Here is a 24869-nt window from a genome sequence, read left to right as displayed (position 1 = left end):
GAGAATGAAAGTCCCAGGCCGAAGTAGCCTGTGTTCCCCCGGATGCTCACGGTTTATTTCTGCCCAACCTAGGGATGACTGGGCAGTCCAGTACCAAAGAGAGTTGTACGCCCTTTGCCATCCCGAGTCACAAGCCCTTGCCCCCAACGCCTAGGGGTGACCATCGGACAAACAAGCCCAGCTGTTGTACCTGCCGTCCCCACCCACTGACTGGTAGCTGGGAAAAGTGGATCTGGCTGGTGTTCTCAGAGCCCCAAAGCTGGGGCGGACCCGGGCAGTGGCTCCCACGATCCCAAGGCCACGCACCTGCCTCGTACCCCGCCCCCACCTGAGGGCTCGGGAACAAAGGTGCTTTGTACAAGCCGCAACAACCTTATTACTTCGTCTCTAGGACTGGGGCTGCGTGGGCCCCCAGCCGAGAATGGAGGTGGGGCGGGGGAGAGGGACAGGCGCCAACTCTAAGGTGGTCATTGAGCTCACCATTGAAAGCGGAGGCGGGAGGGGGCAGGAGGAGATTTGTCCCTTCCCTATCCCTAGATAAGAAGAAAACAGGGCAATGAGCTAAAATGGCTGGATAGGCTTCCTGGGTCCTTGCCCAGGCCTCACTTTACTCTTTCTGAGAGCAAAGGGCGTGCGCTCCTATTTAAATCTTCCAAAACTCCTTTTTTTTCTTTTCATTGAATTTATTGGAGTGACACTGGCTAACATACAGGTTTCTGGTGCACAATTCTACAAGTCGTTGTACATTGTATTGTGTGTTCACCACCCCAAGTCGTCTCTGCCCATCAGTATTTAAATCTTCCAAACTTCTAATAACGCCTTCTACCTTATACTAATGCAGACACAAAAAATACAACCTCCTTTAATAACCCTCAGGGATAGTGGAATATTCCCCTTCCACCCCCTCGCAATTCCAGCCAGCTTCGGTAGGAACCTTATAGGTAACCTGGCGTTGGTAACCGGATCATAGGGGGTTAACAGGAGTTGGCGCTGAGTGGAGAGGCGGAGACGCCCTCCCATTGGTGAGAAGTTATCCAGGGGCGTGGCCTGTGAGTCTCCGCACCCCACCCCCTTTCCCGCACCCCCTCTTCTCCACTTTGTACCTTTCTCGCGGCGACGGCGAGTGGGCCGGGCCGAACCACACCAGATCGGACCGCGGGGGCGATGCGGCTGCTGCCCCTGCTACGGACTGTCCTCTGGGCCGCACTCCTCGGCTCCTTTCTGCAAGGGGGCTCTGGCCTCCGTCACGACTTCTATTGGAACTCAAGTAACCCCAGGTAGCCGGGCCGAACCCGGCCAGCGACCAACGGGGCCTGTGCGCTCCCGGGCTGGGCGCGCGTCCCTCCGACTTCCACTCTGTGCGCAGCGCCGCCTGCACCGGGCCGCGCGCTGGGGCTCCTTTGTTTGAGTCGGCGGGGGAAGGGGGAGGGGCGAGGCGTGCCCCGAGTCTCCCCGGACCCGCACGTGTTGGGGGACGCACAGAGGACCCGAGCTCCAAGAACTGTAGAAAGAGTCTTGGAGCTAGGAGCTGAGGGACCTTGATCTGCACTCTTGAGCCCCGCCCCCCTCTCTTCTCTTCTGGTGACCCCCAGCCTCCCTCCAACCTGAGCTGGAGCGGGTGGACTGAGAGCAAGGAAGGGGGCTTTACTCTTGTGAAAGAGAGTGGGTTACTCTCCTGCTCACTTGGCCTCCCCTCTGGCGCTTACTTTGTTTCCTGATCACTCACTTGGCATCTCTGTTTTTCATCTCCGTCATTTATCGTCCTTTTATTTCTCTCACTCTAGTCTCGGCCCTGCCCTTCCAGCTGAATCATCGTTGGGCAAGTTGTTTGACCTCCCTGTTTCCATCCTCCTTCCCAATTCCTTCTGCCTCTATCTGCTTTCTTCGTCTGTTTTTCTTTCTGATTCTCTACTTGAGACAATCTGTGACTGTGCATTTATTCACTCACTAACATTTATTATGTGCATACTGTGTACCAGGATCTGTACTAGGGTGCTGGGAATTAGAGATGTGAAGACATAGACTGCCCTCTGGGAGCCCAAAGAACCCCGGGGAGGGCAAGTCACGGGATAGGTCATTACAATACTAATACAGTGTAAGAGCGATTGTTGTCTTCTAACTCAGAATTCCTCTCTCTCTGTTCCAGACCAGTGCTTTTGCATCCCTTAGAGGACTTGCTAAAAATTCAGGTTAGGTTACTAGCCCTCAACTCTGAGATTTCTGGTTCATTCATTCTATCCACAAATATTTATTGAGATCTGTCCTTGTGCAGGACACTTTTCCAGGCACTAAGAATGCAGTGGAAGAAAACATGCAAAGGCCTGGCTTGTATTCTAGTAGGTTTGAGCTGGGCCCAGTAATCTGCATTTCTAATCAGACCTGGTGGTCCTTGGACCACCTGCTGAGGGACAGTTGGAGGCCTTTCCTAAGTCAAGCTGGGTTGTATGTGTGGTGGGGAGAGGGCAAGTGGTTCCTGCTGTATTTGATGCTGTGGGGAAGCAGTCTGTCCCAGTCCTTCTCACCTGTACTGGTTCACCCAGGTGGCTCCCAAGAGGTAGGGAAGGGAGTCCTAAGGAAGCTAAAGATTGGGTGATATGTGGAGGGGGCTCCCCTCCTTGTCTGGCACTTCCTTATCTTGGCAAAAAAAAAAAAAAAAAAAGGGAGACATCCACCACGCACTCCCTCATGGGCATTCTTTTCAGCATTGGATTGAGGTCTAACAGGTAGTCTCCCTTTCTGTGCATCTTTTAAGGAGTACTGTTCCCAGGCTCCATCTCTGCATCTGTGCCTGCCCTGTGGGCCAAGATCTCTGCTCCTTGTCTCTGCTTCCGCTCCTTCACAGCAGCCATCCACTTGACATTTACCCAACACAGGTGTGTGCCAGGCCCTGGTTGGGCACTGGGGCTAGAAAGATAGATGGCAGCTCCAACACAAAAAGCAGGGTGTGGTGAGCGGCTCTCTTACATTTGAACCTCACGGCTATGGGCATTTCAGTCCCTTAACCTCTCTGAACCTATGAATCTGTTGCCTCATCCATTTCTTGCTCTCTTTGTCTCTCAACAGTTGTCAGTCTGGAGAACTCAGGCCTTGCTGAGCTGCTCCCTCTTCAGAGGGTGGGGGAGAGGCTGGCAGAGACCCTCAGGAAGGGGTATCTCTGACCCTTGTGTCCCAAGTATGTCCTGTCATGACCCCCTCAGCCCACATCTACCTTGTGCCTGCAGGCTGCTTCGAGGAGACGCTGTGGTGGAGCTGGGCCTCAACGACTACCTAGACATCTTCTGCCCACACTATGAGGGTCCAGGGCCCCCTGAGGGCCCTGAGACATTTGCTTTATACATGGTGGATTGGTCGGGCTATGAGGCCTGCCAGGCACAGGGGGCAGGTGCCTTCAAGCGCTGGGAGTGCTCCCTCCCCTTCACTCCCTTTGGTCCTGTTAAATTCTCAGAGAAGATTCAGCGCTTCACACCCTTCTCCCTTGGCTTCGAGTTTTTGCCTGGAGAGACCTACTACTATATCTGTGAGTGAGGGGAGGGCACACTGGCCACCTCTGGGGGAGGTGGGGAGAGGAATGGGGTGCCTGACTTTGCCATCCAAGGCAGAGAATTTGAAATGAAAGGGAAGGATGGGACTGGGAATGAAGGCCAAACCTGGGAGGGGAGAGGGGCCCTGAGTCCACCTGAGGAGGGGGCATCTAGAGTAAGTCTATAGAGAGGAGGAAAAGGAGCTAGGAAAGGGGATGAGAGGGGATGAGGAGGGGCCATGGCTGGGGCCTGGCACCTGGAAGGGGCCCATAAGGAAGGAAAAGCTTTCCAGGGAACTGGAGAGAAGAGAAGTTGGGAAGGTCTGAAACAGAGTCCGCAAACCAGCCTGTGCTAACTTTTTCCTCCCACCACCCAGCGGTACCAACTCCCGGGAGTCCTGGTCAGTGCTTGAGGCTCCAGGTGTCTGTCTGCTGCAAGGAGAGCAGTAAGTGGGTTGGGGCAGAGGGAGCAACCCTTCTAGCTAGGGACCTTTCTTGGGAATGAGGGAAGGCAGGGGGAGAACCTGGGAGCATCAGACTCAGAGGGGTCTAGGCAAGGGGGCGGGCTGTAAGCTATGGCCTCTTTTCCCCTATTGAGTCTGTGGGAGCTTCCACTGCAGCCTGTGTGTTGAGCCAACAGAAAGGCATCTCCAGGGGCAAGATCCTTAAAGGCCGTAACTGCACTGGTGGCTATATTGGCAATGTGGAGGAGACTTAGAAGTTGGAGTTTAGAGAGGACAAGATGGTAAATTATGGGAAGGAAGTGGCTGATCTGAGAGACCCTGGAGAACAGATGGGAGTGAACAGCTAATGGGGAGAGCAAAATGAGGCTGCTGGAATGGAGAACATTGGTGCTACCCCTCCCCCTCACAGAGTCTGAGTCAGCTCATCCTGTTGGAAGCCCTGGAGAGAGTGGCACATCAGGGTGGCAAGGTGGGGGCACTCCTAGCCCCCTCTGTCTCTTGCTGCTGCTGCTGCTCCCAATTCTGCGTCTCCTGCGAGTTCTCTGAGCCAAGCGGATCCTTCCTGCCACACCAGGAGCCAGAGCCCTCCAAAGACTCTCTGGAGCAGGAGCCCCGCCACCTGAGCTGGGAGTGTCAAGCTAGACAAACAAGGTGAAGAAATGATGAAGGAAGTCAGAGGGTCTGAGGTGACCTTTGCAGGTGCTGGCCCCCTCATCTCAGGCTGAAGAGGAACTTCGGGGGGCTGCAGACAGCCCTGAGCATCTGAAGCTAAGGCAAGATAAACACAGGGTCTCCAAGATTTGATGGTCTTATCCCATTTCCCAGAAAGACTGGAAGTTGGTGGGATTAAATCCTTGAGCCTGCTGGGGGTCAAGGCTGAAGACCTGGGGCAGGAGGATTGTGGGACCAGGGCAAGGAAGCAGCCCAGGCTTGCCACATGTGCCCAGTGTCCTGTGGGCCCCTTCCCTGGGGCAGCTCCTTTCTCTCCCAGGGGGTCACTTGTCTTCTGTGAAGACAGACTTGCCATGAGGCTGAATTTCATATCAATTTGTATTTTTATAAGTGTCTGGACCAAACCCTAATAAACCACCCATCTTTTTTGTTGCTTTCAACCTGCTGCCCTCTGGCTCCTTCCCTGATACCAGGACTCCCTGCAGCCTCTGCTCTTGGTTTGGCTTGGCCTGATCTCCATGCCAGCTGTGCCCAGACCATCTATGCCAGACCTCAGTGGACACCTTCTGGGCAGTGTGGAGTGGGTGCCAGCAGCAGCTGTGGGAGCTTGGCACCCTCTCCCACCTCCCTAGCTGGCTTCCTGTGCTGAGGAGGGGGCAGATGCTCCTGACAGCTCACCCACTTGGGGCACTGCCCAAACTATGGTAGCACCAGACAGGACTACTACAAAGAGCACTTGCCCTGGCTGGGTGGTTCAGTGGATAGGGCATCATCTGGTGTGCTGAGGTTGCAGATTCAACCCCTGGTCAGAGCACTTAAGAGACGCAACCAATGAGTGCACAACTAAATGGAACAAGAAGTTGGTGCCTCTCTCCCTACCCCCCCCCCAAATCAATGGGAAAATTAAAATAAAAGAAAGAAAGCAAGCACCAGGACGCCAGGGTTCCTGAGAGCTGGGCATCTCAACCCCTCCCAAAGGCAATCTGGGTGGTGCCTGGTCTAGAACTGGGAAGGTGGGGTCAGATCAAAGCCTCCTTCCCCAGCGGCCTCTTTGTTCCTTGCTTTTATAAGGAGGGAGGGGGTGGGCGAAGGAGGAAGGGCCCCCTTTGCTCTTAGCCCCACACTGTTGCTCCCCCATCTCTAGCAGACAAGGCTATGATCCCCTCAAGCCTAGCCGGGGCCCTATTTCTGAATGATGCCCTGGATGGAGCAGGGGAATGGGCTCTACCACCCCAGTGCCCGGCAGCCTCCACGGGCACAGTGCCGGCCCGCCTGGCACTCAGCCCGCGATCAATAGGTGGATGTTGTGCTGATTAGCTCCGCGGCTGCGGCAGTGAGAGGTAGAGTGTGAACCCGCGGGGTTCGGGGGTGGGAGCTGAGTGGGGAACGGAGACCGACGGATTGAAATGCTGGGGACTGAAAACCTTTCCCCAACCTCTTGCGCACCTAGGCCAGACCCTGGTCCCTCTTGGTTAATTAATTCCATTGCCTGGGATGAAGGACTGCAGCGCAGGCAGAGGAGACACGAGTCGACCCCCTCCCCCCTTTGAGGCCACTTTCAGAAAATGCCGCCTGTAGGTATGCGCGCCTGCACGTGGGTGTCAGGGCTCTCAACCAACACGATCTTTAGCCGGTGAAGGGGGGGGCTGGAGTGCGGAGGTAATCTGAACTGAAGAAAAAGATACTGGCTTGGCCTTCTGGTCCTGGGTTCGGGTTCCATCTCTACTGTTATCCAGAATGTATGTCTATATGTAGTCGTGGAATCCGACTCTACTGCTACCTCCACCCCTCTCGGTGAAACCGTAGGCGGGGCAGGCCGTGGGTAACTGGTTAGTAGCCCCTACTCTGCACTGAGAACTGCGGGGACTCTCAATCTGCTCCCAATAGACTAAGTCAGGTGCGCTCACTCCGGAATCAGCCGGCACCCAGGTCCGCGGCAGATAACGCAAGTGAGAAAGAGACCCGGGCTCCTACACACAGCCCCCCTCTCCGTCGCAGTCTTGACACAGACACACGCCTCCGCCGGCAGCCCATCGCCCTGCAGGTTTGAGGGCAGACACCTCGGCAGCCGCGCACTGGTGTGTGTGTGTGTGGGGGGCAGCAAATTCAGGCCAGTGGCCGCAGGCCTCAAGCCAGCCCAGCCCTCCCTGCTCTCACTTTCCACGCAGCCTGGGCCCTGATTCAGTCCGTGGGCATTTCCCCATGGAAAGCGAGAGCCAAGTCTGCTTCTGGGGCCCAGACGGGCTGAAGGCGCTGGGCGGTCTTCCCGTGCACGGCCCTGCCTACCCACGAGAAGTCATCCAGGCGTGTTCCGGGGCGCGGTTCCAAGAGGCTTGGGCAGGTCTGCAAGTTTTGGGGCGTCACCGATCTCCCCTAAACTCAGCGGCGCTAGACGGCCAAGGGTGGGGCCCTCAATTTGCCAGGCCTGCCCTAGTCTCTCCCAAACAGATGCGAAAATTCCCCTCGTCTTGGCCTCAAATTATGTCTCTGTCCCAAGATCCTGAGAGACCGAGTCTCTGTTACCGGATCCTGCTCCACACTTTCCGGGCTTGCAAATCTCCCTCTTTTCCTAAAGGCTTAAACCCTGAAGTTTTGGTCTTTTTGTGACCCGTCCCTTTTTTCTGCACTTTTATGAATTCCTTCCTTTCTGTATTCATTCATTCAACAAATTGTGAACTCCCAGCACTCTCTTTTTTTCAGTCGGCCACCTTGGCGGCGGTCGTCGGGGGATCCCAAGCGGTGACGCAGCTGGAGAGGGGTACTCTGGCTTCTAAATAGCCAATAGAATTCGGTAGCCTAGGGCATGAGGTCATCAGAGGTGATGCTCATTGGTTCAGGCCTGGACGTGGGAGAGGTCCCCATAGCAACTGATAGTGCGTCCAAGAGTAACCTGGAAAGTGGCTAGTGTTTGAGCTCCAGTAGCTGCTAAGATAGTGCTTGGGCTGGGGGCGGGGAGGCTGGGGTGGAGCTCAGCTTCCCAAGTCCCGCAACTCTTATCTTTCTTGACAGTCAGTGCCACCGAACTCAGGAAGGTTAAGAGGGGAGTACTGGTAACAGCGTTGCAGTCCTGGGTACAGAGCTGCTGCCACCTGGAATGTTAATTCTGAGATCCTTGTGTTCATCTGCATATCATCTGCGTCTCATTTGTATTCTCTTCATTTAAGGTCAAATTGGGCAGATCTCTCCATGTCCCCAGCCCAGTTGCTGTCTAGCGCTGTCCTTGTCTGTATGCTGAATCTATGCCTTAGTGTAATCTTTCAGTTGTCCATTTCCTTATCACATCCCTCTCCGGAACCTCAGCGTCTTTTGAAGTGGAAAGGGGCATAGCCTAGCTAAAGGAGAAAGGACAAGAAGTCTGACTACCCTCTGAATGTTTGGTGACAGATGGAGAGGCCTGGTCTGTACTGCCTAGAGTCTAAATTGGCAAAGCAAATGGTGGAGGGAGGTGCCCGGCTGGGTTAAGGATCTCCAGGGCCAAATCATGTACACACCTAGCAGGGTGCTGGAACAGAGGATGTCTGCTTTCAGCCAGGGCAGACCTGCCCTCTGGTTTGGTGCCAGGGCAGCTTCCTTCCTCCAATTAAACCCTAATGAGGTGTCATTAACCCTTACCTTGCCTGCCAGCCCTTATGTGGAACTCAAATTCATGGTCTCATTCTGATTAAAGATGGAGAAAAAAGCTGAGAGGTAGTAAGATCAGGGAACTAAGAGACAAGAAGGTGGGGCCAGAGACATCAGTAGCATGCACTCAGTATCCTCTATGTGCTTCAGAAGGGTTCTTGGGGAGGAGGATCCCCTGTCTGGATGCATTTATTCTTCTGTTCATCAATTCAACAACTATTTATTAAGCATCTCACCTACTTCTACTAACTAAACACCAAGCTGCATGCTAGACTCTGAGGACAGCAGTTGTGCAAGACAAGATCCCTTCCCTTAAGAAATCTTCAGATTACTCAAGAAGACAAACTGGCCAACAAATAATCATAACGCCAAGTACAAATCTATTGCAGAGCTATGTACAGAGTGCTAAAGGAACACAGGGAAATAGGCTATCAGAGAAGGCTTGGGTTTTGAAGGACAAAGTTTATGGTAGGGAGGGGATGTGTGTTTGACTCAGTGTAGGTCCATGCTTAGCTGTTTTCAGGACTGCTGGTGTCTGTCCTCCTAGTGCTGTATGTTTTGCATCTGTGCATATGTGTGTGAGTATGTCTTTGTGTTGTCGGGATTTCTCTGTGTCTGTAACCCCCTCTTCTGAACACACGTTGTGGTTTTATTACAGATCAATGTTTGCTGTGAAGCTCTTGCACAGATTAGCCTGAACCTGCCCAGCCCAAGGGAGGGGAAGTGGAGAACCAATGTTGGCTCTTTGGAAAGGGGTGGGCAGGCACCATTTTCACACCTGAGGGCCCAGACCCTTGGCTCTCCAAATAGCAGCAGACTGGCCAAGAGAGGCAAAGGGGTGGGCCCCAGGCTATGGTAGGGTGTGCCTAGACCGTAGTCCCTCTGCCCCAGCTCCCCAGAGGAGCCATGGGGGTTACATCCACCAGTCCCCACCAAGATCTCAGGCCCACTCCCCCAGCATGTTCTGTCTGCAGGAGAGGAGCAGGCCAGCTCAGACCTGTCTGCTGTTTTCTCCCGCAGGGAGCGGATCCTTTCCAGGGGACAGGAGAGGGCTGTGGAATGCTGGAGCCTACTGAGAGGCCCCAGGTCCTCCACCCTGGCTCTCTCTGGTTCTCTTCTGCCTGGATTCTCCCCACCCACTCTGGGGTGTCATTTCTCTGGGTTTTGCCCAGAAATAGCCACCTTTGTCAGGGAAGCCCTCGAATGCTATAGGCAAAGAGTGGGGGCTAGAGCTCTGGCAGTGAGGACAGGCATGAAGGGTGAGAGGAAAGGACAAGGAGATCATGATGGTCTCTATACTGAGAGACCTCTACCACAGTGCCCTGTCTCCTTGCAGCCATTTACTAGAAAACTAAATTTTAGTGGCAGGAAAGAGAAGAGGGTCTGTATCAAGGGAGAATTTTAGAAGTTCAGGAAAGCTCTGAATTTTAGAAGCTCTGAGGTCTGAGGAGAAGGTCAAGGACACTTCCTTCCACAATGTTCAGGATGGAGACCTCCGTTTTTGGCTGTAACTTCCCCTCTCCATGATTTTATCTAATTTTTTCCCACCCATCCTACTCCCCAAATGCTAGGCCACCTCTCCCCCCTGTGATAACTACTAAAGAAGCTTGGAGATGGGGAGAACACAAGGAAAAAGGAGTCTGGGGGCTAGTCTCGATGGGTGGACAAGAGATAACCTCTTCATAATAATGACAAGGAGGCCTCCATTAATCAAACACACTGCACTTCCTAACACTGTGCAAAGTGCTTCCCAGACATGAATCTTAATCCCCACAACAACCAACTCCTCCAGGTAGGGTATGATTAGCCCCACTTTACAGTTTCAGAGGAGAAAAGTGACTAGCACAGCCAATGAGTGATAGAACTGGAATTTGAACCCAAGCCCATCCTGTTAACTGCTAAGCCAGACTGCCTCCCTTTCAGCTTTTCTTGAAGGACACTCAGAGGAGTCACACACATCTCCAGTGTAACATCCCAGAGATGCCTTCCTGATTCAGGCTTCTCAGCTTGCCCAGCTCATTAGAGGGACCAAGGCATGACTAGGATCAGAGGCTAATACACCTGGACCCACCTATCTAGCCCTGCATTTTCATTTCCTGTGTCCAGGACCACACATTAGAGTACTGTGTTCCCTGCTATCAGTCATGTATGTAGTTCCATGTCAACTCAGGGATGTTAGAGCACCACATAGCCATGCTGACACAAACACCTGGAAGTCAGAAAACCCATGCAATACCCTCCTTATTAGTACCTAGGTCTCCATGTTAGGACTGCACCAACCACCTCCCTACATGGGGCACATACATGAGCCCTATGCAAGGTGCAGAACCTGTGAATATTTTATGTCTGTGGCTGGCAGCTGCTTCTCCCATTCACACACATGTTTAATCCTCCCTCTCACAGGCTCCTTGTTTATTTTTTTAATGAATTATTTATTCATGGCCACCCTTCCCTCTGGCCTCCCTCTCCCCCAGGCCTTAGATTCCATGATTTATTGAACACAGGGCAGCTCTCTGATTGCCACACGATGTCCTGGGAGCTGCCTTGGGCCACACAGCCTGAGTGCTCCCTTGGTCCCAGAGGAAGAGGGATGAGGCACCATGCTCAGAGAGCTCCCAGGAGCCTGAGCTCAGTGCCCCAGGAGAGAACATGGCAGCCATCAGTGTACTGCAAGCCTGAGGGTAAGAGGGAAATGAAGGCAAAGGCTGCAAGAGAGGAGAAAGAGGCCTGAAACCCTAGAGAGAAAGGACCAGCTCATAGAGAGAACGCCAGGCTCAACAGAGGCCCTTAACCTACAGAGAGGTGTTGATCAGGGCCCAGGCCACCATAGATACTAGTGTTTCAAACTATAGCTCATGACCCATTAGGGTTAGTGAAATCAAGAAATCAGTTTTATGGATCTCAACTAGCTTTTTATTTTATTTTTTTAATTTAAAAACTAAAAGAGAAGAAAAATATAAGAGTATATCCTCTATAGTAAAGGTAGGTATTATTTCATAAAAATTATTGTTTCAGTTATATGTGTATGTGCGTGCTTGGTATGTGCATGCATGTGTCTACTGAATTGCAATACAAAATATACATCTCATTGTGATGGCTCAGTCAGGAAATATTTGACTCAGTTATAAACAGACCTAGACCCCCCCCCTTTTTAAGTGAGAGAGAGGGACAGACAGACAGGAAGGGAGAGAGATGAGAAGCATCACCTCATAGTTGTGTCACTTTAGTTGTACATTGATTGCTTTCTCATATGTGCCTTGATCAGGGGGCTCCAGCTGAGCCAGTGACCCCTTGGGCTCAAACCAGCGATCACTGGGTCATGTCTATGATCCCACACTCAAGCCAGTGACCCTGCGCTCTAGCTGGTGAGCCCACGCTTAAACCAGTGACCTCAGGGTTTTGAATCTGGGTCCTCAGCATCCCAGGTTGATGCTCTATCCATTGCACCACCACCTGGGCCTAGACCCCATTGATAGAAACCTAGATCCTTCCGTGACCCAGATGCCACAGAAAGAGGTTTGCATTAGGTCAGGTCCCAGGCATGTAGACAGTGGCCCAGATATTATAAACAGAGAACCCTAGAGAAGCTCAGACCCCATGAGTAGTGGCCTATAGATAGGCCTTGGCATTATAGCTGGAACTACATGCCCTGTAGTCAGAACTGACCCATATCATTGTGCAGTTTGTGCACGGCACAAAGAAATCACCCAGGCGTGAGTTGAGGCTGACATCAGCCCAAACTCTCTCACTAAGATGGGGAAACACATAGGGCCACCTTCTGCTGAAGGAAGCGGTACCTTTATTTTTGCACACAGGCACCACTTGCCAGGAGATGCTCTCTCAGAACTGGGTCTGCATAGAGGGATGTTTTCTCTAATTCACACAGCAGCTGATTTCGATAGAGTCCCAGATAGGCAAAGCACCAAATCCTACAGACAGAGGCCTAGGTCCTATAGAGCAGTGGTCCCCAACCCCCGGGCCGTGGACCGGTATCAGTCCGCAGAGAAAGAATAAATAACTTACATTATTTCCGTTTTATTTATATTTAAGTCTGAACGATGTTTTATTTTTAAAAAATGACCAGATTCCCTCTATTACATCCATCTAAGACTCACTCTTGACGCTTGTCTCGGTCACGTGATACATTTATCCGTCCCACCCTAAAGGCCGGACCGTGAAAATATTTTCTGACATTAAACCGGTCCGTGGTTGCCTGACCAGGCAGTGGCGCTGTGGATAGAGCGTCGGACTGGGATGCGGAAGGACCCAGGTTCGAGACCCCGAGGTTGCCAGCTTGAGCGCGGGCTCATCTGGCTTAAGCCAAAAGCCCACCAGCTTGGACCCAAGGTTGCTGGCTCGAGCAAGGGGTTACTCGGTCTGCTGAAGGCCCATGGTCAAGGCACATATGAGAAAGCAATCAATGAACAACTAAGGTGTCACCACGAAAAACTGATGATTGATGCTTCTCATCTCTCTCTGTTCCTGTCTGTCTGTCCTTATCTATCCCTCTCTCTGACTCTCTCTCTGTCCCTGTATTAAACTGGTCCGTGGCCCAAAAAAGGTTGGGGATCACTGCTATAGAGAGTATCTAAACCCTAAGGCTTAGTTAGACCCCATACAGAGAGTTGCTTAATTAAATCCTATCAAGAGGACTCCAGATTCTAGAGAGAAAGGCTCAGTTATTATTGGAGAGTGAGTGTGGGAGTGTTAGTTTCTAAAGAGGAAAATTAGGGCCCACAATCCCTGGCTGGTTAATACAGTTGGCTAGAGCGTTGTCCTGACACGCCAAGTTTGTAGGTTCAATGCCCAGTCAGGACACATACAAGAATCAACCGATGAATGCATAAATAATGAAATAACAAATTGATGTTTCTCTCTTTGCCTTTCTCTCTCTAAAATCAATCAATAAATTAAAACAAAGAAATAAAAGGACCCACATCCATAAGTGGAATCCAGATTCTACAAACAAGGATTTAAGGCTTCTGCCTGACCAGGCAATGGTGCAATGAATAGAGCGTTGACCAGGGACACTAAGGACACGGGTTTGAAACCCTGAGGTCACTGGCTTGAGCACCTACAGCCTCATCCAGGTTGAGCACAGGCTCACCAGCTTGAGTGTGGGGTTACTGACTTGAGTGTGGGATCATAGACATGATCCCATGGTCGCTGGCTTGAGCCCAAGGTTGCTGGCTGGAGCAAGGGGTCACTGGCTCAGTTGGAGCCCTCTGGTCAAGGCATGTATGAGAAAGCAATCAATGAACAACTAAGGTGCTGCAACTATGAGTTGAGGCTTCTCATCTCTCTCACTTCCTGTCTGTCCCTGTCTGTCTGTGTCTCTCTTTGGGGGGGTTTAAGGATTCTAAAATGGACTCTAAAGTCCTAAGCCAGCAATTCTCACTCCCTGTGAATATGGACAGTATCTCTGCCAACTGTGAACCCCACAGAGAGAAGCCTCCTTTTGCAGAGCAGGGAGTGTGGGTGGCGGGGAGGGGGCTGGGATCTCTGACACCTGGAGTAGGCAGGTTAGCATCATGTGAGTGAAACAAATCTCCCTAGGGATGAGGGAAGGGAGAGCTGTTTGTGAAGTCCCTTTCTCCACCCCAAAGGGCTTAATTTATTTTCTGACTCCTGAGAAGGCAGAGGAGATCTCCTGGGTGGAGTGGAGCTGAGAGAGAACAGAGCCTGCGCTTGCCTGGCAGCAGCTAGGCATGGGACCTGTTCTGGGTGACAATGCCCCTCCCCTCAAACCAGCACCAGAGGTGGACTGGTAGTCAGAACTTCTATCCCACAAAGGAGAAGTAGATGAAGGGTGCCTGTATGTTCTCTACTGTAGTAAAGAAGAAAAGAACATCTTTACTGGACACAGGTGGTTGGCTTGAGTTCTGAGAACCTGGCCCAAGACCTGGTCCTCCTGGCCACTCAGTGTGAGCCTCTCCAAAATAGAAGAGATGAGGGGTGAAGAGCCCATAGGTCTACATTCTAGACTCTTTTGCTCAACGTCTACTTCCTAGGAAAAGAAAGGAGAGCACAGAGTTTTGTGTATGTCAGTGGGTGCATGTGGATCTATGTGGGTAGTGTGTGTGTGCTCCCATCTCTATGTATCTAAATGCCTGTGTTTCTACACATATCCAGTTGTCCAATATTACCTTAACCTGTATGTGCATGTGCGTGTGTGAAGGGTTATCTGTGTGTCTATATATTGGTGTCAGCCTCTGGGTGTCTGCTTTTTCTCCTGAATGTGTGTGTGTGTAACGTCTGTAGTTGGGTGTCACTGTGAAGACGACGACTGTGGTGAGAGCTGGAACACAGGGTGCTCTGCCTTCTGCCCTCCTGTTAGTATTTGTAAGAGTAGGAGTGAGAATGCCTGGGCACACCACTGGCCACACTAGGATGGGTTCCTGCTAGAAAGTGAGTCAGGAGTCTTTCTTATGTGTCCCAGGAAAGCCTGGTTTGCTGTAGCTGACTCTCCTTGGTCCCTCCTCTACCTTGGGCCCTGGATTGCCAAAGGCCCTTCCAGCACCCGGTATTGACATTCTTGAGGGCTGAGCTCCTCTAACCTACCTCCAAGAAAAATAATTCACATGCTCAGGTGGGGGCTTCAGGTCACCAGCTGTCAGGTCTTGGTGCCAGCTGAGAGCTTCTCCACACCCTCTGCAAATCCCTGACTCTTCATTCCCATAGGCAGAGGCTCATGGAAAGAGCAGAGGATCAGACAAGTCAAAAAGGAGGGTCTAGTTTTATTAAGAGGTCCTGGAGCCCCAGCTTCTTTTCAAGTCTCCACCCCATCCCAGTAAATGAATGTGCTCACTTGAGATCGAGATCCCTGTGTTGGCCTCCCTAATACTCCTGAGAACTCCAGATTGGGGAGCAGAAAGCCTAGAACCGCCTGTAGCAAATTAAACCTAGGAGGGAGAGGCGAGGAACCTGCGGGTTGTTCCTGAGCGGATAACAAGGTTCCAACCTCCCACGCGCCGCGCGCTCCAAGAAGAGCGGGGACTCGCGGGAGCGCGCCCAGGGCGGGGCTTCGGGAGCGCGCCCAGGGGCAGAGGGAAGGGCTGGGGGCGTGGCCTAAGGCTCGGGGGTTGGCGGCAGCGGCAGCAGGGAGCTGGGAAGCGAGAAGCCGGGAGCGCGGGGCTCAGTCGGGGGGCGGCGGCGGCGGCGGCTCCGGGGATGGCGGCGGCTCCGTTGCTGCTGCTGCTGCTGCTCGTGCCGGTGCCGCTGCTGCCGCTGCTGGCCCAAGGGCCCGGGGGGGCGCTGGGAAACAGGCACACAGTGTACTGGAACAGCTCCAACCAGCAGTGAGTCGGGTGGGGGGGGCGGCCAGGGAGCTCTTGCGTCCGGCGTCAGGGAAGGGGGAGCTGGTGGGCCCAGGAAGTCCTGTGGGAACCTGGGGTGGGAGTCCTGGGAGAGCAGGGCTGGGTGCTGGGAGGCGAGGGAGAGGGGAGCACACTCTGTGGGCGTCTGAGAAACTCGGGGGGGCTGTCTGAAAGAGGTTGTCGAGGTATAGTAAGGAGGGCTTACGCCGTTCAGAGGAGGCTGCTCGGGGTCTCCTCCACCCCACCTTGGCTTTTCTCCATACCCGCCACTGGAATAGCGCACTCCCAACCCACAGTGCCCCCATCCTCACCCTCCGTCGGGCTGGGGTTGGGGAGCACCGGTGTGCCGGGGAGAGGCCGCCTGTGCTTGGAGGGGGCAGGGATGACCTGTTTTCAGTGGTGAGGGTTTTCAAGGGGTTCTGTCTGGACTCCTGCTTTTAAAAGTGAGGTCCAGAGCAGCAGCAGGGATCCGACCGAGCGCCTCCTCAGAACGAAGGCGACGGGGTTGCCCTGGCTGTGTGGACAAGCCCGGCTGTGGTGATCTGGGCTGGGTCTCCGAGTCAGGGGGCTTCGGGGTGCTGCTCGGTTAGCGCGGGGATGTGAGAGAGTGGGGAAAAGGAGGAAGCAGGGAGGTAACGGCTGGGCACACGTACACACACACACCCGGCTTGGGGACGGCGTGTGGCTCCAAGTGTGAGCGGGCGTGCGCGGCTGTCAGTGTGCGTGTTTGTCTGAGTGTGTGATTTGTGTGTCTGCGTCGGCGATCGTCTGAGGGTGGGAGCAGGGGAGGGGGCTGCGGTCTCTATCCGCGTGGCCGGCCGCGTCTGGGTTCGGTGGCTGTCGGCGCCGCCGTGGTTTGGGCGGGTGTCAGGGAGGCCCTGTGGTTTCCCGGGTGTGTGGCGTGGTGGCTGGGTGCCGGCTGCGGGGCCGGTTCTCATTCTGCTCAGTCCTTGCTGCCCTTGTCTTTTCCTCCTGGCCAAGCCACTGTGTGGATCACCCTGGCCGCCGCCGTGTGTGTCTGTGTGTTGGGGGGGGGATCCCTGGGGATGCGGGGTCACTGTCACACCTGTCCAGGCGGCGGCGGCATTGCCTCTGGCTCCCTACCCCGGGAGGCAATTCGGGAGCAATGGCGAGACCCCAGGGGAGGAGGCCAGGAGGGCCGGGCGGCTGCGACCCCCAACCTCCCGGAGGAGGGGCTGCCGCTCGCCGCTCAGCTCTTTGTTGTTTAGGGCCCCGCGCCTCCCCCCTCTCTCCCTCCTCGCACCCGGAGTGTTAGACTGGGGGTGGGGATGAGCCAACTGCGGCCCCCCCCCCCACTTCCCATGGAAACCTCTTGGTGGGGATGGGGCCCCTCCCAACCAATGGGACTCGGAGAACTCCGGGGGTGCTAGGGGCCGACTCCCCTGCTCTATCTAGCTCGTCCTCCTCCCCCAGACTCACACGTCTGCCCCCTGCCCCCCTAAATCTGGCGGGGTGTAAAGAGCGCGCAGGTGAGGAGCCCGGGTTCCCCACCGTCCTCGGGACACCCCCCCCCAAGGAGCCGGAGAAAGAGGGATGCGGGAATGGCTGGGGGTGGGGAGGACGTTGTTGATCAGGCTCCCCTCCCCCGCATACACCTGGGCGCAGGTGAAAGCCCTGGGAGAGGATGGGGGGAGCCCGGATTCCGGAAGCCTTCTTTCTGTGGTCCCCGCTCCCTGCGGGTCTGGACCCGTAGAGGCAGGAGGGGGTGTGCACCGGGTCGGGAGGCCTTCGCCGCCGCCCCCGCCTTGCATCCTCGGCCTTTGTTGCCGCTGTGCCCGGGCTCCCCGGCTCCCTCACTGCGGCAGCCTCGGCCCCATAAATCGTGAGAGCGACGTGCTCCGTAGCCGGGAGTGGAGAGGGCCAGGGAGCTGGGGGCGGGGCCGGGGCCGGGCCGGGCTGAGCCACAGGCTCCTGCGCCCCTTCCCCCAGTCACGTGAGCTGGGCTACTGGCTCCCACCCCCAGTCACGTGCGTGCGGAGGGTCTCTGCCCCTTGGGGTCACGTGGAGGGGCTCTTGCGACCCTCCTCCTGGGGGTCACGTGGGAGTGTGCCAGTGGGACACGTGCAGCGGCCTTCTTTGACAGACTTGGGGGCCATGCCCTCCAGGAGGTCGCGATCTCACCTCTTTCCCCCACTCAGCCCCTTCGTTTGATCCTGTGGAATGGGCGAGACCTGTTCTCAGTCTGGCCCAGAAACTGGGGCTGCGAGGGCTATACTGGAGAGAACCATGAGAGTGTGAGGTCCAGGATTCCCCAGAGCCCGGAATTGAATTTGAGGAGTGGATGGGAAGACGGTCCACGGCCTATTATAGCGCCCTGGCCTGTGCTTCCTTTCTTTGCAGAACTGAGCAGTTGTGTTGGTATCCGCCCCTACTCAAGAAGCCTCAGAATCATCTTTCTCTAGCTGTCTCCTTACCTCTTTATCTCTGAAATGTTTCAGTTCTTTCATTCATACATTCATTAACAAGTATTTATTAAGGCTTGCCCCGACCGAATAGCTGGGTTGGTTAGAGCACTATCCCCAAGCGCAGAGGTTGCAGGTTCTATCCCACTCTTAAATATATATATGCTCTACTACTTCCACGCTGGGCTCTCTGTGCTTTCTTCCTGTCACTAGGTGTGCTTCCCGTCCCTTCCTTGCTCCTGGTAACCTCCGTGTCTCGCCATCTCCCTCTCTGCTGTGTGTGGGCCTCTCTGGGCCCGCCTCTATGTCTCTCCCTTTCTCCAAGTCTCTGGGTTTTCACTCTCTTCTTTCTCTCTCTCGGTTTCTGGATCCCTCTCTTTCTCTGCGTCTCACTCCTTTTCCCAAATATCGCAGTGGATCTGGTCTCTATTTATCTCCCTTCTCCGTGTGCGTCTTCCTCTCACTCGGTTTCTGTGTGTCTCGCTTTCAGCGAGGCTCTCGCGCTTCTCCGCTGCTGCAGATCAATAAACCTTCGCCGCCGCCGCTGCTGTCGCAGAGAGGAGGGGCGGAGATGTGGGGCGCGCTGATTTTCTCCCACCCGATGCCCGCCAGGCCAGTGAAGCTGGGGCCCCAGGCACTGTCTGGCCGACCTGGCCAGGTGGAGTGCTGATGCCTAGCGAGCCGGAGAGTTGGAGGGTGTTAGTGTGCACCTGCCGCCCCTCAAGCGTTCCCGCCACCCACCCACCCCCAGCCAGGCACGGTGCGGGCGGGGGGGGGGGGGCACGCTGCGCACACGTGGTCGGGCCTCGCCTGTAGGAGCGAGCAGCGCGCGGCCTGGGGAGCGCGCGCTAGAGGGGAGAAGAACCCAGTCTGGAGTCTTCCCATCCCTCCTCCACTTTCTTAGCTCTGCATTCCCACCTCTAGGGGTGGGAGCAGGAATTTAGAAAGATCAGGGCTCCTTAGGATCCTTTCCCTACTCCCTGGTCATTTAGACACGCAGTTTAACTACTCCTAATTGCCCCGGGGAGAGAGGTTTGCATCTTCCTGCTCCCCGCCTCCCACCCACCAGGCTCCAGCAGACAGAGCGCTGAAGGAGTGGAAGAGGGGTCGGAATGCACATCGGAGGCAGTGAGAGCCAGGAGAGACGAAATAACGGGAAGAGGGGTCGCCCCCTCCAGGTGGGTTGAAGTCGACACTCGCCTTTCTTCAAGAAGGTGGAAGTCTAGTAGGAGGTGGTGTGAGGAGAAATAGAGAACTGTTTAAAGGGGCAGTGAAGTTACAACCTAGTCTTCAGATCCCAGCTCACCCCACCCCCTGCCTAGGGTGCGGCTCTAAGTCGCAGAGGTACAGCCCTGGAGGAGGGGTTAGCAGCGAACTTGGTTGGACTTAGCGTCAGCTCCCTCTTCACTCCAAGACAGGGAGGATGCCATTTAATGAAAGCACCCAAGCCAAGCAGACACCTCAGGTCTTCTAGCAGTGTGGCTAAGGATTCCTGACAACCAGCCTTTCTGCCTCTAGTTTGCCAGATTCCAGCTGGACACAGCCATTCCACAAGCAGGTCTTTTCCCCCCACGTGCCCAGCTTTGGGGGCATTTCATGGGCTGTTCATGCCACCCAGCCCTTGGGTTGGTAAGAGATGGCTTCTCTTCATTTGTGGTCACCCAGCAACCTTTCTATAAGGCTAGTCCTTACCCCATTGGGAAAACTGAGGTACCTGTAGGAATAGCTCTACCTTTGGCTTACTCCCTGCTGGTATGAGATGTGTCCAGGGGGAACTGGGCAGTGCCCCCAGGGAGGAGCCACTTCAGAGCAGGGCTGGGAACCTGGCTGAGACTTAAGAACAGAGGCCTCAGTGTAGCTATGCAGCTCCTGACCCCCTACCCATAAGCAGCTCTTCCTCAAAGCATGTGGGGGAGGAACAGTAGACTTTGGGGTTGGGAATAGAGAGGCAAGCCTGGGGTGGTGACTGGGAGCCAGTCCTGGTCTAACCCGTTTTCCTGCTCCCAGTGCCCTGGGCCGACTCCTGCCCACCTGAGTGCCAGGGCCAGGGAGTGCCCTGAGTGACCCATCACTCCCGTGGGAACCGAGTGGGGCTAGTAGCATTCCTGATGACTCAAGGAAGCTCTGCCTATTCTTACTGAGGTGCCCGAGCTCTAGTGCTCACCTAGCTGCCTTACTGCCAGGCTTGAAAGGGAATGATTAGGGAAAGGGTGACATAGGTAAGGCCAAGGAAGGAGGGTAAGGTGAGGAGGGACCCTTAAGGCCCCACCCCATGCAGAGGCCTCCAAACTCTTTTCCCTAATAGATCTAATTACTGTTTGTGGAACTGAAAGGTGCCTGGCAACATGGGGAGCCCTTTCCTCAAGGAGTTTTCAGAAACTCCAGTGGTATGACATTTTGCCAAGTATTCCATGCCTTCCTGTGTCCACCACTCTCCCTCACTCTGCCAAGACGTGTGTATTCCTACCCTAAGGAAATTGGGGGAAACTCCTGCTTAATTCTCTGAGTTTCTTTCTCCACTCAGATATTTTTCTCATTCCCACATCATTCAGTACCACCAACAACAGTGTTAAGACCACCACTTTGCCCTGGCTGGGTAGCTCAGTTGGTTTAGAGTATCATCCTAATACACTAATGTTGCGGGTTTGATCCTGGGTCAGGGCATATACAAGAATCAATCAACGAAGCCTGACCAGGCGGTGGCGCAGTGGATAGAGCGTCGGACTGGGATGCGGAGGAAACCAGGTTCGAGACCCTGAGGTCTCCAGCTTAAGCACAGGCTCATCTGGTTTGAGCTAAAAGCTCACCAGCTTGGACCCAAGGTTGCTGGCTTGAGCAAGGGGTTACCCGGTCTGCTCAAGCCCATGGTCGAGGCACATATGAGAAAGCAATCAATGAACAACTAAGGTGTCGCAACGAAAAACTGATGATTGATGCTTCCCATCTCTCTTTATTCCTGTCTGTCTGTCCCTATCTATCCCTCTCTCTGTAAAAAAAAAGTCAATCAATGGATATATAAATAAGTGGAACAACAACCAAAAAAAAAAAAAAGGACCAGCACTTTCATGATGACTAGTAAGGCAGGTGGGAAATACAAAGGACCCAACATCTGCTTCTCTGTCCCATTGGAAGCTCAGGAAAGTTAGAGGCACAGCCATCTTGTCTGGGCACTATGCCCACTGCTCTGTCTAGCATCATTAAGGGGCATTGGTGCACAGGTTGAGGAGGGACTTGTATAAATACAGAAGTTTTTGCTGGTTGGCATGATACCACTTGGAGCTTTGATATTGAATCCCTGATATATTGTGTCACATTGGGGACCTAAGTGCCCATTGACTCAAGGTGGAGGTCAGTGGGACTCAAGGTACAGAGACTAGTGATCCCATAGAGAGAGCATGTGCCAGAGTGTGTGTGGAATGGGGATGTAGAGCAGAGAGAGCTTGAGATTGTGGAGGTCAACCAATACTGGCATACAAGTCCAGCACACATACAACCAAGAGTTTCTGTGTGTCTGCGGCCGATGAGTGTGTGTGGTGGACATATTTGTGTGTGTGATCTGGAGCTATGCATTTATATACATGAAGCCTCCCTATATGTTGGTGTGAGGGCAGGTCCCGTCAGACTGGCAGCTGTAGGAAAGCATGCAGGGAGGTGCTGAAGGGTGCTATCTATCCGAAGGGGTCCCTCCCACTTTCATTCTTCCCTTCCCTGCTTCTATCCTCCCGCCCCACTGGTGAATTATGGGGAATGGACGAAGGAAATCCGGGCCTGGGTCTGCAAGTCAGAGGGGCCTGCGCCGTTTCTGTGGTAACCAAAGCGTGCGTGCGTTTCCTACTTCCCTCTACCTTTCTCCCCGCCTCTTTTCCTTGGAGGCCGATTAGGCTTCCCTGCGCCTTTGCTGCCCTCTGGTGGTCACCTGGAGGACAGAACAAGGAACAAGATCGAAATCTAATGGGAGACTGGCGGCAGCACTAGGGTCCTGGGGACTGATAGGGACTGAGAAGAGTGAATACTCAGAAGAGCCAGGAAGCTCGAGGACCCTGGGGAAAGGGTGTGGGGCAGTGAAGTGGAGAGCGGGTAGGCGTGGGGGCTCTTCTCTCTGACCCGCTGCTGGTCCCTGCAGCCTGCGGCGAGAGGGCTACACGGTGCAGGTGAACGTGAACGACTACCTGGATATTTACTGCCCGCACTACAACAGCTCGGGGCCCGGCGGCGGGGCGGAGCAGTACGTGCTGTACATGGTGAGCCGCGCCGGCTACCGCTCCTGCAACGCCAGCCAGGGCTTCAAACGCTGGGAGTGCAATCGGCCACACGCGCCGCACAGCCCCATCAAGTTCTCGGAAAAGTTTCAGCGCTACAGCGCCTTCTCGCTGGGCTACGAGTTTCACGCCGGCCACGAGTACTACTACATCTGTGAGTGACAGCCAGAGGGGTGAGGTCCCCAGAGGCCAGGGCGGGCCGACACACTGTCACTAGGAGTGATACCCCAGTACCTGGCGTGGGGACTGGGGACCTCGGGATTTTGACTCGGACAGGGTCGTGAGGCTGAGAGAAGCGTTTGGTGACAGTCCTAAGTTTGGGTCGCAGTCACTTTCTGTGATGAACATTCTGGGGACGGGACCTCAGGGGTCAGGGTTTCTTGAGGTCTGGGACCGAAGGGGCTTTTGGAGCTGATGGTAGAGCCCGTGACCAGTATGCGAAGGATACTTCCCGGGAGGGGCAGTGGCGAGAGTGAGGAGAGCTTCTGAGTGAGAGCACGGTGGTGGGGGGGGGGGGTACAAACCCGGAGACGACCACTCCGCTCCATCTCCTCCCCAGCCACGCCCACCCACAACCTGCACTGGAAATGTCTGAGGATGAAGGTGTTCGTCTGCTGCGCCTCCAGTGAGTATAACTGACTCCCAGCCACGAGCCCATCCTCAGCTCCCCTGCTTTGGGGCTCCCCTGACTTTCCTGGGGGTGAGGACGGAGGGTACAGGAGAGAGGGACTCGCTCCCCAGCTGTAGCACGGGGAGGGGATCCTGGCCCTGACTCTCCCCTCCCCTCTTTCCCCACCCAAACCCCACCCCGCAGCATCGCATTCCGGGGAGAAGCCGGTCCCCACTCTCCCCCAGTTCACCATGGGCCCCAATGTGAAGATCAACGTACTGGGTGAGTGCGCAGCGCCCTCTGGTGGCCACTGCTGGAACCGCAGCCCCCTCCCCGGTGCCTGCTCACCTCGCATGCCTTCCCCCGGGGACACCGATCCCTCCCACCCCCGTGGGTGGTCACGTCCCTGGCTCCCCTGCTGCTGCCGCTGCCGTGTGCCCCCTTCCGACGCGCAGCACAGCCCTCACCAGACCGTCTCTTTATCTATCCACAGAAAACTTTGAAGGAGAGAACCCCCAGGTGCCCAAGCTTGAGAAAAGCATCAGCGGGACCAGCCCCAAGCGGGAACATCTACCCCTGGCGGTGGGCATCGCCTTCTTCCTTATGATACTCTTGGCCTCCTAGCTCTGCACCCCCTCCTTGATGGGAGAGAGATGGGATGGGGCTGGGCCCCAACAGAGAGACTTTGGCCTCTCCAAAGGAAGCCTAGCCAGTGGCCGGAGCCCCAGCAGCGCAGACCCCTCCTCTGATAGCTGAAAGTGGGGTCTGCAGGATATATCTGTGCCCATCCCTCCTGCCCCCTCCCTCCAGATAGGGCACTGTAGTGGACCAGGCACAGGGACAGCCATGGGTCCCAGTGGCTTTGTGGCTCGGGCAATGTTTAGTACCAAACTGTGGGCCATAAAAGGCAGTGCTCAGGACTCCCTGTCCACTGGTATCGTTCTCTGACCCCTGGTGCCCTCCCCTTCTGTCCCCCCAGAGAGAACAGATATGCCCCAAAGAGAGCAAATAATTGAAATGTGGGAGACACCTCCATCCCTCTCTTCCAGGGGCAAAACATGGGGAGGGGACTAGATGGGTGAGGGGGTGGCATCACCTACTGCCCCCTTGCCCTGTTTACAGCAATAAGCACGTCCTCCTCCCCCGCTCCCACTCCCAGGATTGTGGTTTGGATTGAATCCAAGTTTACAAGTAGACACCCCTAGGGGGGCGGGCAGTGGAAAGGGTGACAAGGGATGGACATTGGGGTGCCAGGCAGGCATGTACAGACTCTATATCTCTATATATAATGTACAGACAGAGTCCCTCCCCCTCCTTAATCCCCTGACCTTCCTTGACTTACCCTCCAACTTCAGACCCCTTCCCCTCCAGGCTAGGCCTCCCACTGGGGGACTCCCCTGGCCCCTCTTTTGTCTTCTGTGAAGACAAGACCTATGCAACGCACAGACACTTTTGGACACCATGAGACAACCATGCCCCTCCCCCTCCAGCCCTGAGCCGGGACTCGGCTCCCTGGACCTTACCCTGCCCACCCTCTGTGGTCCTCTCCCATCCTCCTGGGCCTTTTTCAAGTGCTTTGGCTGTGACTTTCATACTCTGCTCTTAGTCTAAAAAATAAACTGGAGATAAAAAATAACTAAGGTGTGTATGATTTCCAGGTACCGTGAGCTTTCTGTACACTAGTTAGACCCTGCCCCCACCCCAGGTCACAGGGCCTGCATTGGGAGGGAAGTCAGGGCCAAAGGGACAATTTGTTTACCTTAAGGAGGCAGCTCTGTGTGGAGGGAGCAACAGAAGCTTCCCAGCTGGGCCTGGGTGACTTTGGGCAATTCATTCAACTTCTCTGAGCCTCAAATATCTCATCAGAAAATATGGGTTATAATACATCTCTCTCAGGGTTTGTACAAGGATTAAATGACAGGAATATAAGGCTCAATCAATGGTGGTTTCCTTCTTTTCTTCCCACTCCAGGTTGTGAACCTAA

General features: G+C 54.6%; 2 protein-coding genes across 3 annotated transcripts; both read left to right on the top strand.

Moving 5' to 3' along the window:
• The first annotated feature begins 1104 nt into the window (after nucleotides 1-1104).
• EFNA4 (ephrin A4) lies at nucleotides 1105-5090 on the top strand. Its single transcript, XM_066261937.1, has 4 exons — nucleotides 1105-1277; nucleotides 3222-3517; nucleotides 3898-3966; nucleotides 4394-5090. The coding sequence occupies exons 1-4, from the start codon at nucleotides 1165-1167 to the stop codon at nucleotides 4528-4530; spliced, it is 615 nt and encodes a 204-aa protein (XP_066118034.1). The 5' UTR covers nucleotides 1105-1164; the 3' UTR covers nucleotides 4531-5090.
• A 10269-nt stretch (nucleotides 5091-15359) lies between these two features.
• EFNA3 (ephrin A3) lies at nucleotides 15360-24521 on the top strand. 2 transcript variants are annotated; one of them, XM_066261935.1, is made up of 5 exons: nucleotides 15360-15575; nucleotides 22140-22429; nucleotides 22835-22900; nucleotides 23090-23167; nucleotides 23379-24521. In XM_066261935.1, exons 1-5 carry the CDS (start codon nucleotides 15448-15450, stop codon nucleotides 23507-23509), a joined length of 693 nt encoding a protein of 230 aa, XP_066118032.1. In that variant the 5' UTR covers nucleotides 15360-15447; the 3' UTR covers nucleotides 23510-24521. The 2 variants fall into 2 exon arrangements, with proteins under 2 accessions (XP_066118032.1, XP_066118033.1); XM_066261936.1 differs by lacking the exon at nucleotides 23090-23167.
• The last annotated feature ends 348 nt before the right edge of the window (nucleotides 24522-24869 follow it).

The sequence above is a fragment of the Saccopteryx bilineata genome, chromosome 2, assembly GCF_036850765.1.
Source record: "Saccopteryx bilineata isolate mSacBil1 chromosome 2, mSacBil1_pri_phased_curated, whole genome shotgun sequence".
Lineage (NCBI taxonomy): Eukaryota > Metazoa > Chordata > Mammalia > Chiroptera > Emballonuridae > Saccopteryx > Saccopteryx bilineata.
Note: the sequence above shows the minus strand (reverse complement) of the source record. Positions and strands in the feature narration are given on the sequence as shown.

What these genes read in the sequence shown, in the direction of transcription:
- EFNA3 (XM_066261935.1), top strand. Translation starts at nt 15,448, where the DNA reads ATGGCGGCGGCTCCGTTGCTGCTGCTGCTGCTGCTCGTGCCGGTGCCG. An exon ending in TGGAACAGCTCCAACCAGCA is followed by an intron (nt 15,576 to 22,139) that starts GTGAGTCGGGTG and finishes TGGTCCCTGCAG; the next exon opens with CCTGCGGCGAGAGGGCTACA. An exon ending in GTTCGTCTGCTGCGCCTCCA is followed by an intron (nt 22,901 to 23,089) that starts GTGAGTATAACT and finishes CCCACCCCGCAG; the next exon opens with CATCGCATTCCGGGGAGAAG.
- EFNA4 (XM_066261937.1), top strand. Translation starts at nt 1,165, where the DNA reads ATGCGGCTGCTGCCCCTGCTACGGACTGTCCTCTGGGCCGCACTCCTC. An exon ending in TGGAACTCAAGTAACCCCAG is followed by an intron (nt 1,278 to 3,221) that starts GTAGCCGGGCCG and finishes TTGTGCCTGCAG; the next exon opens with GCTGCTTCGAGGAGACGCTG. An exon ending in AGAGACCTACTACTATATCT is followed by an intron (nt 3,518 to 3,897) that starts GTGAGTGAGGGG and finishes CCCACCACCCAG; the next exon opens with CGGTACCAACTCCCGGGAGT.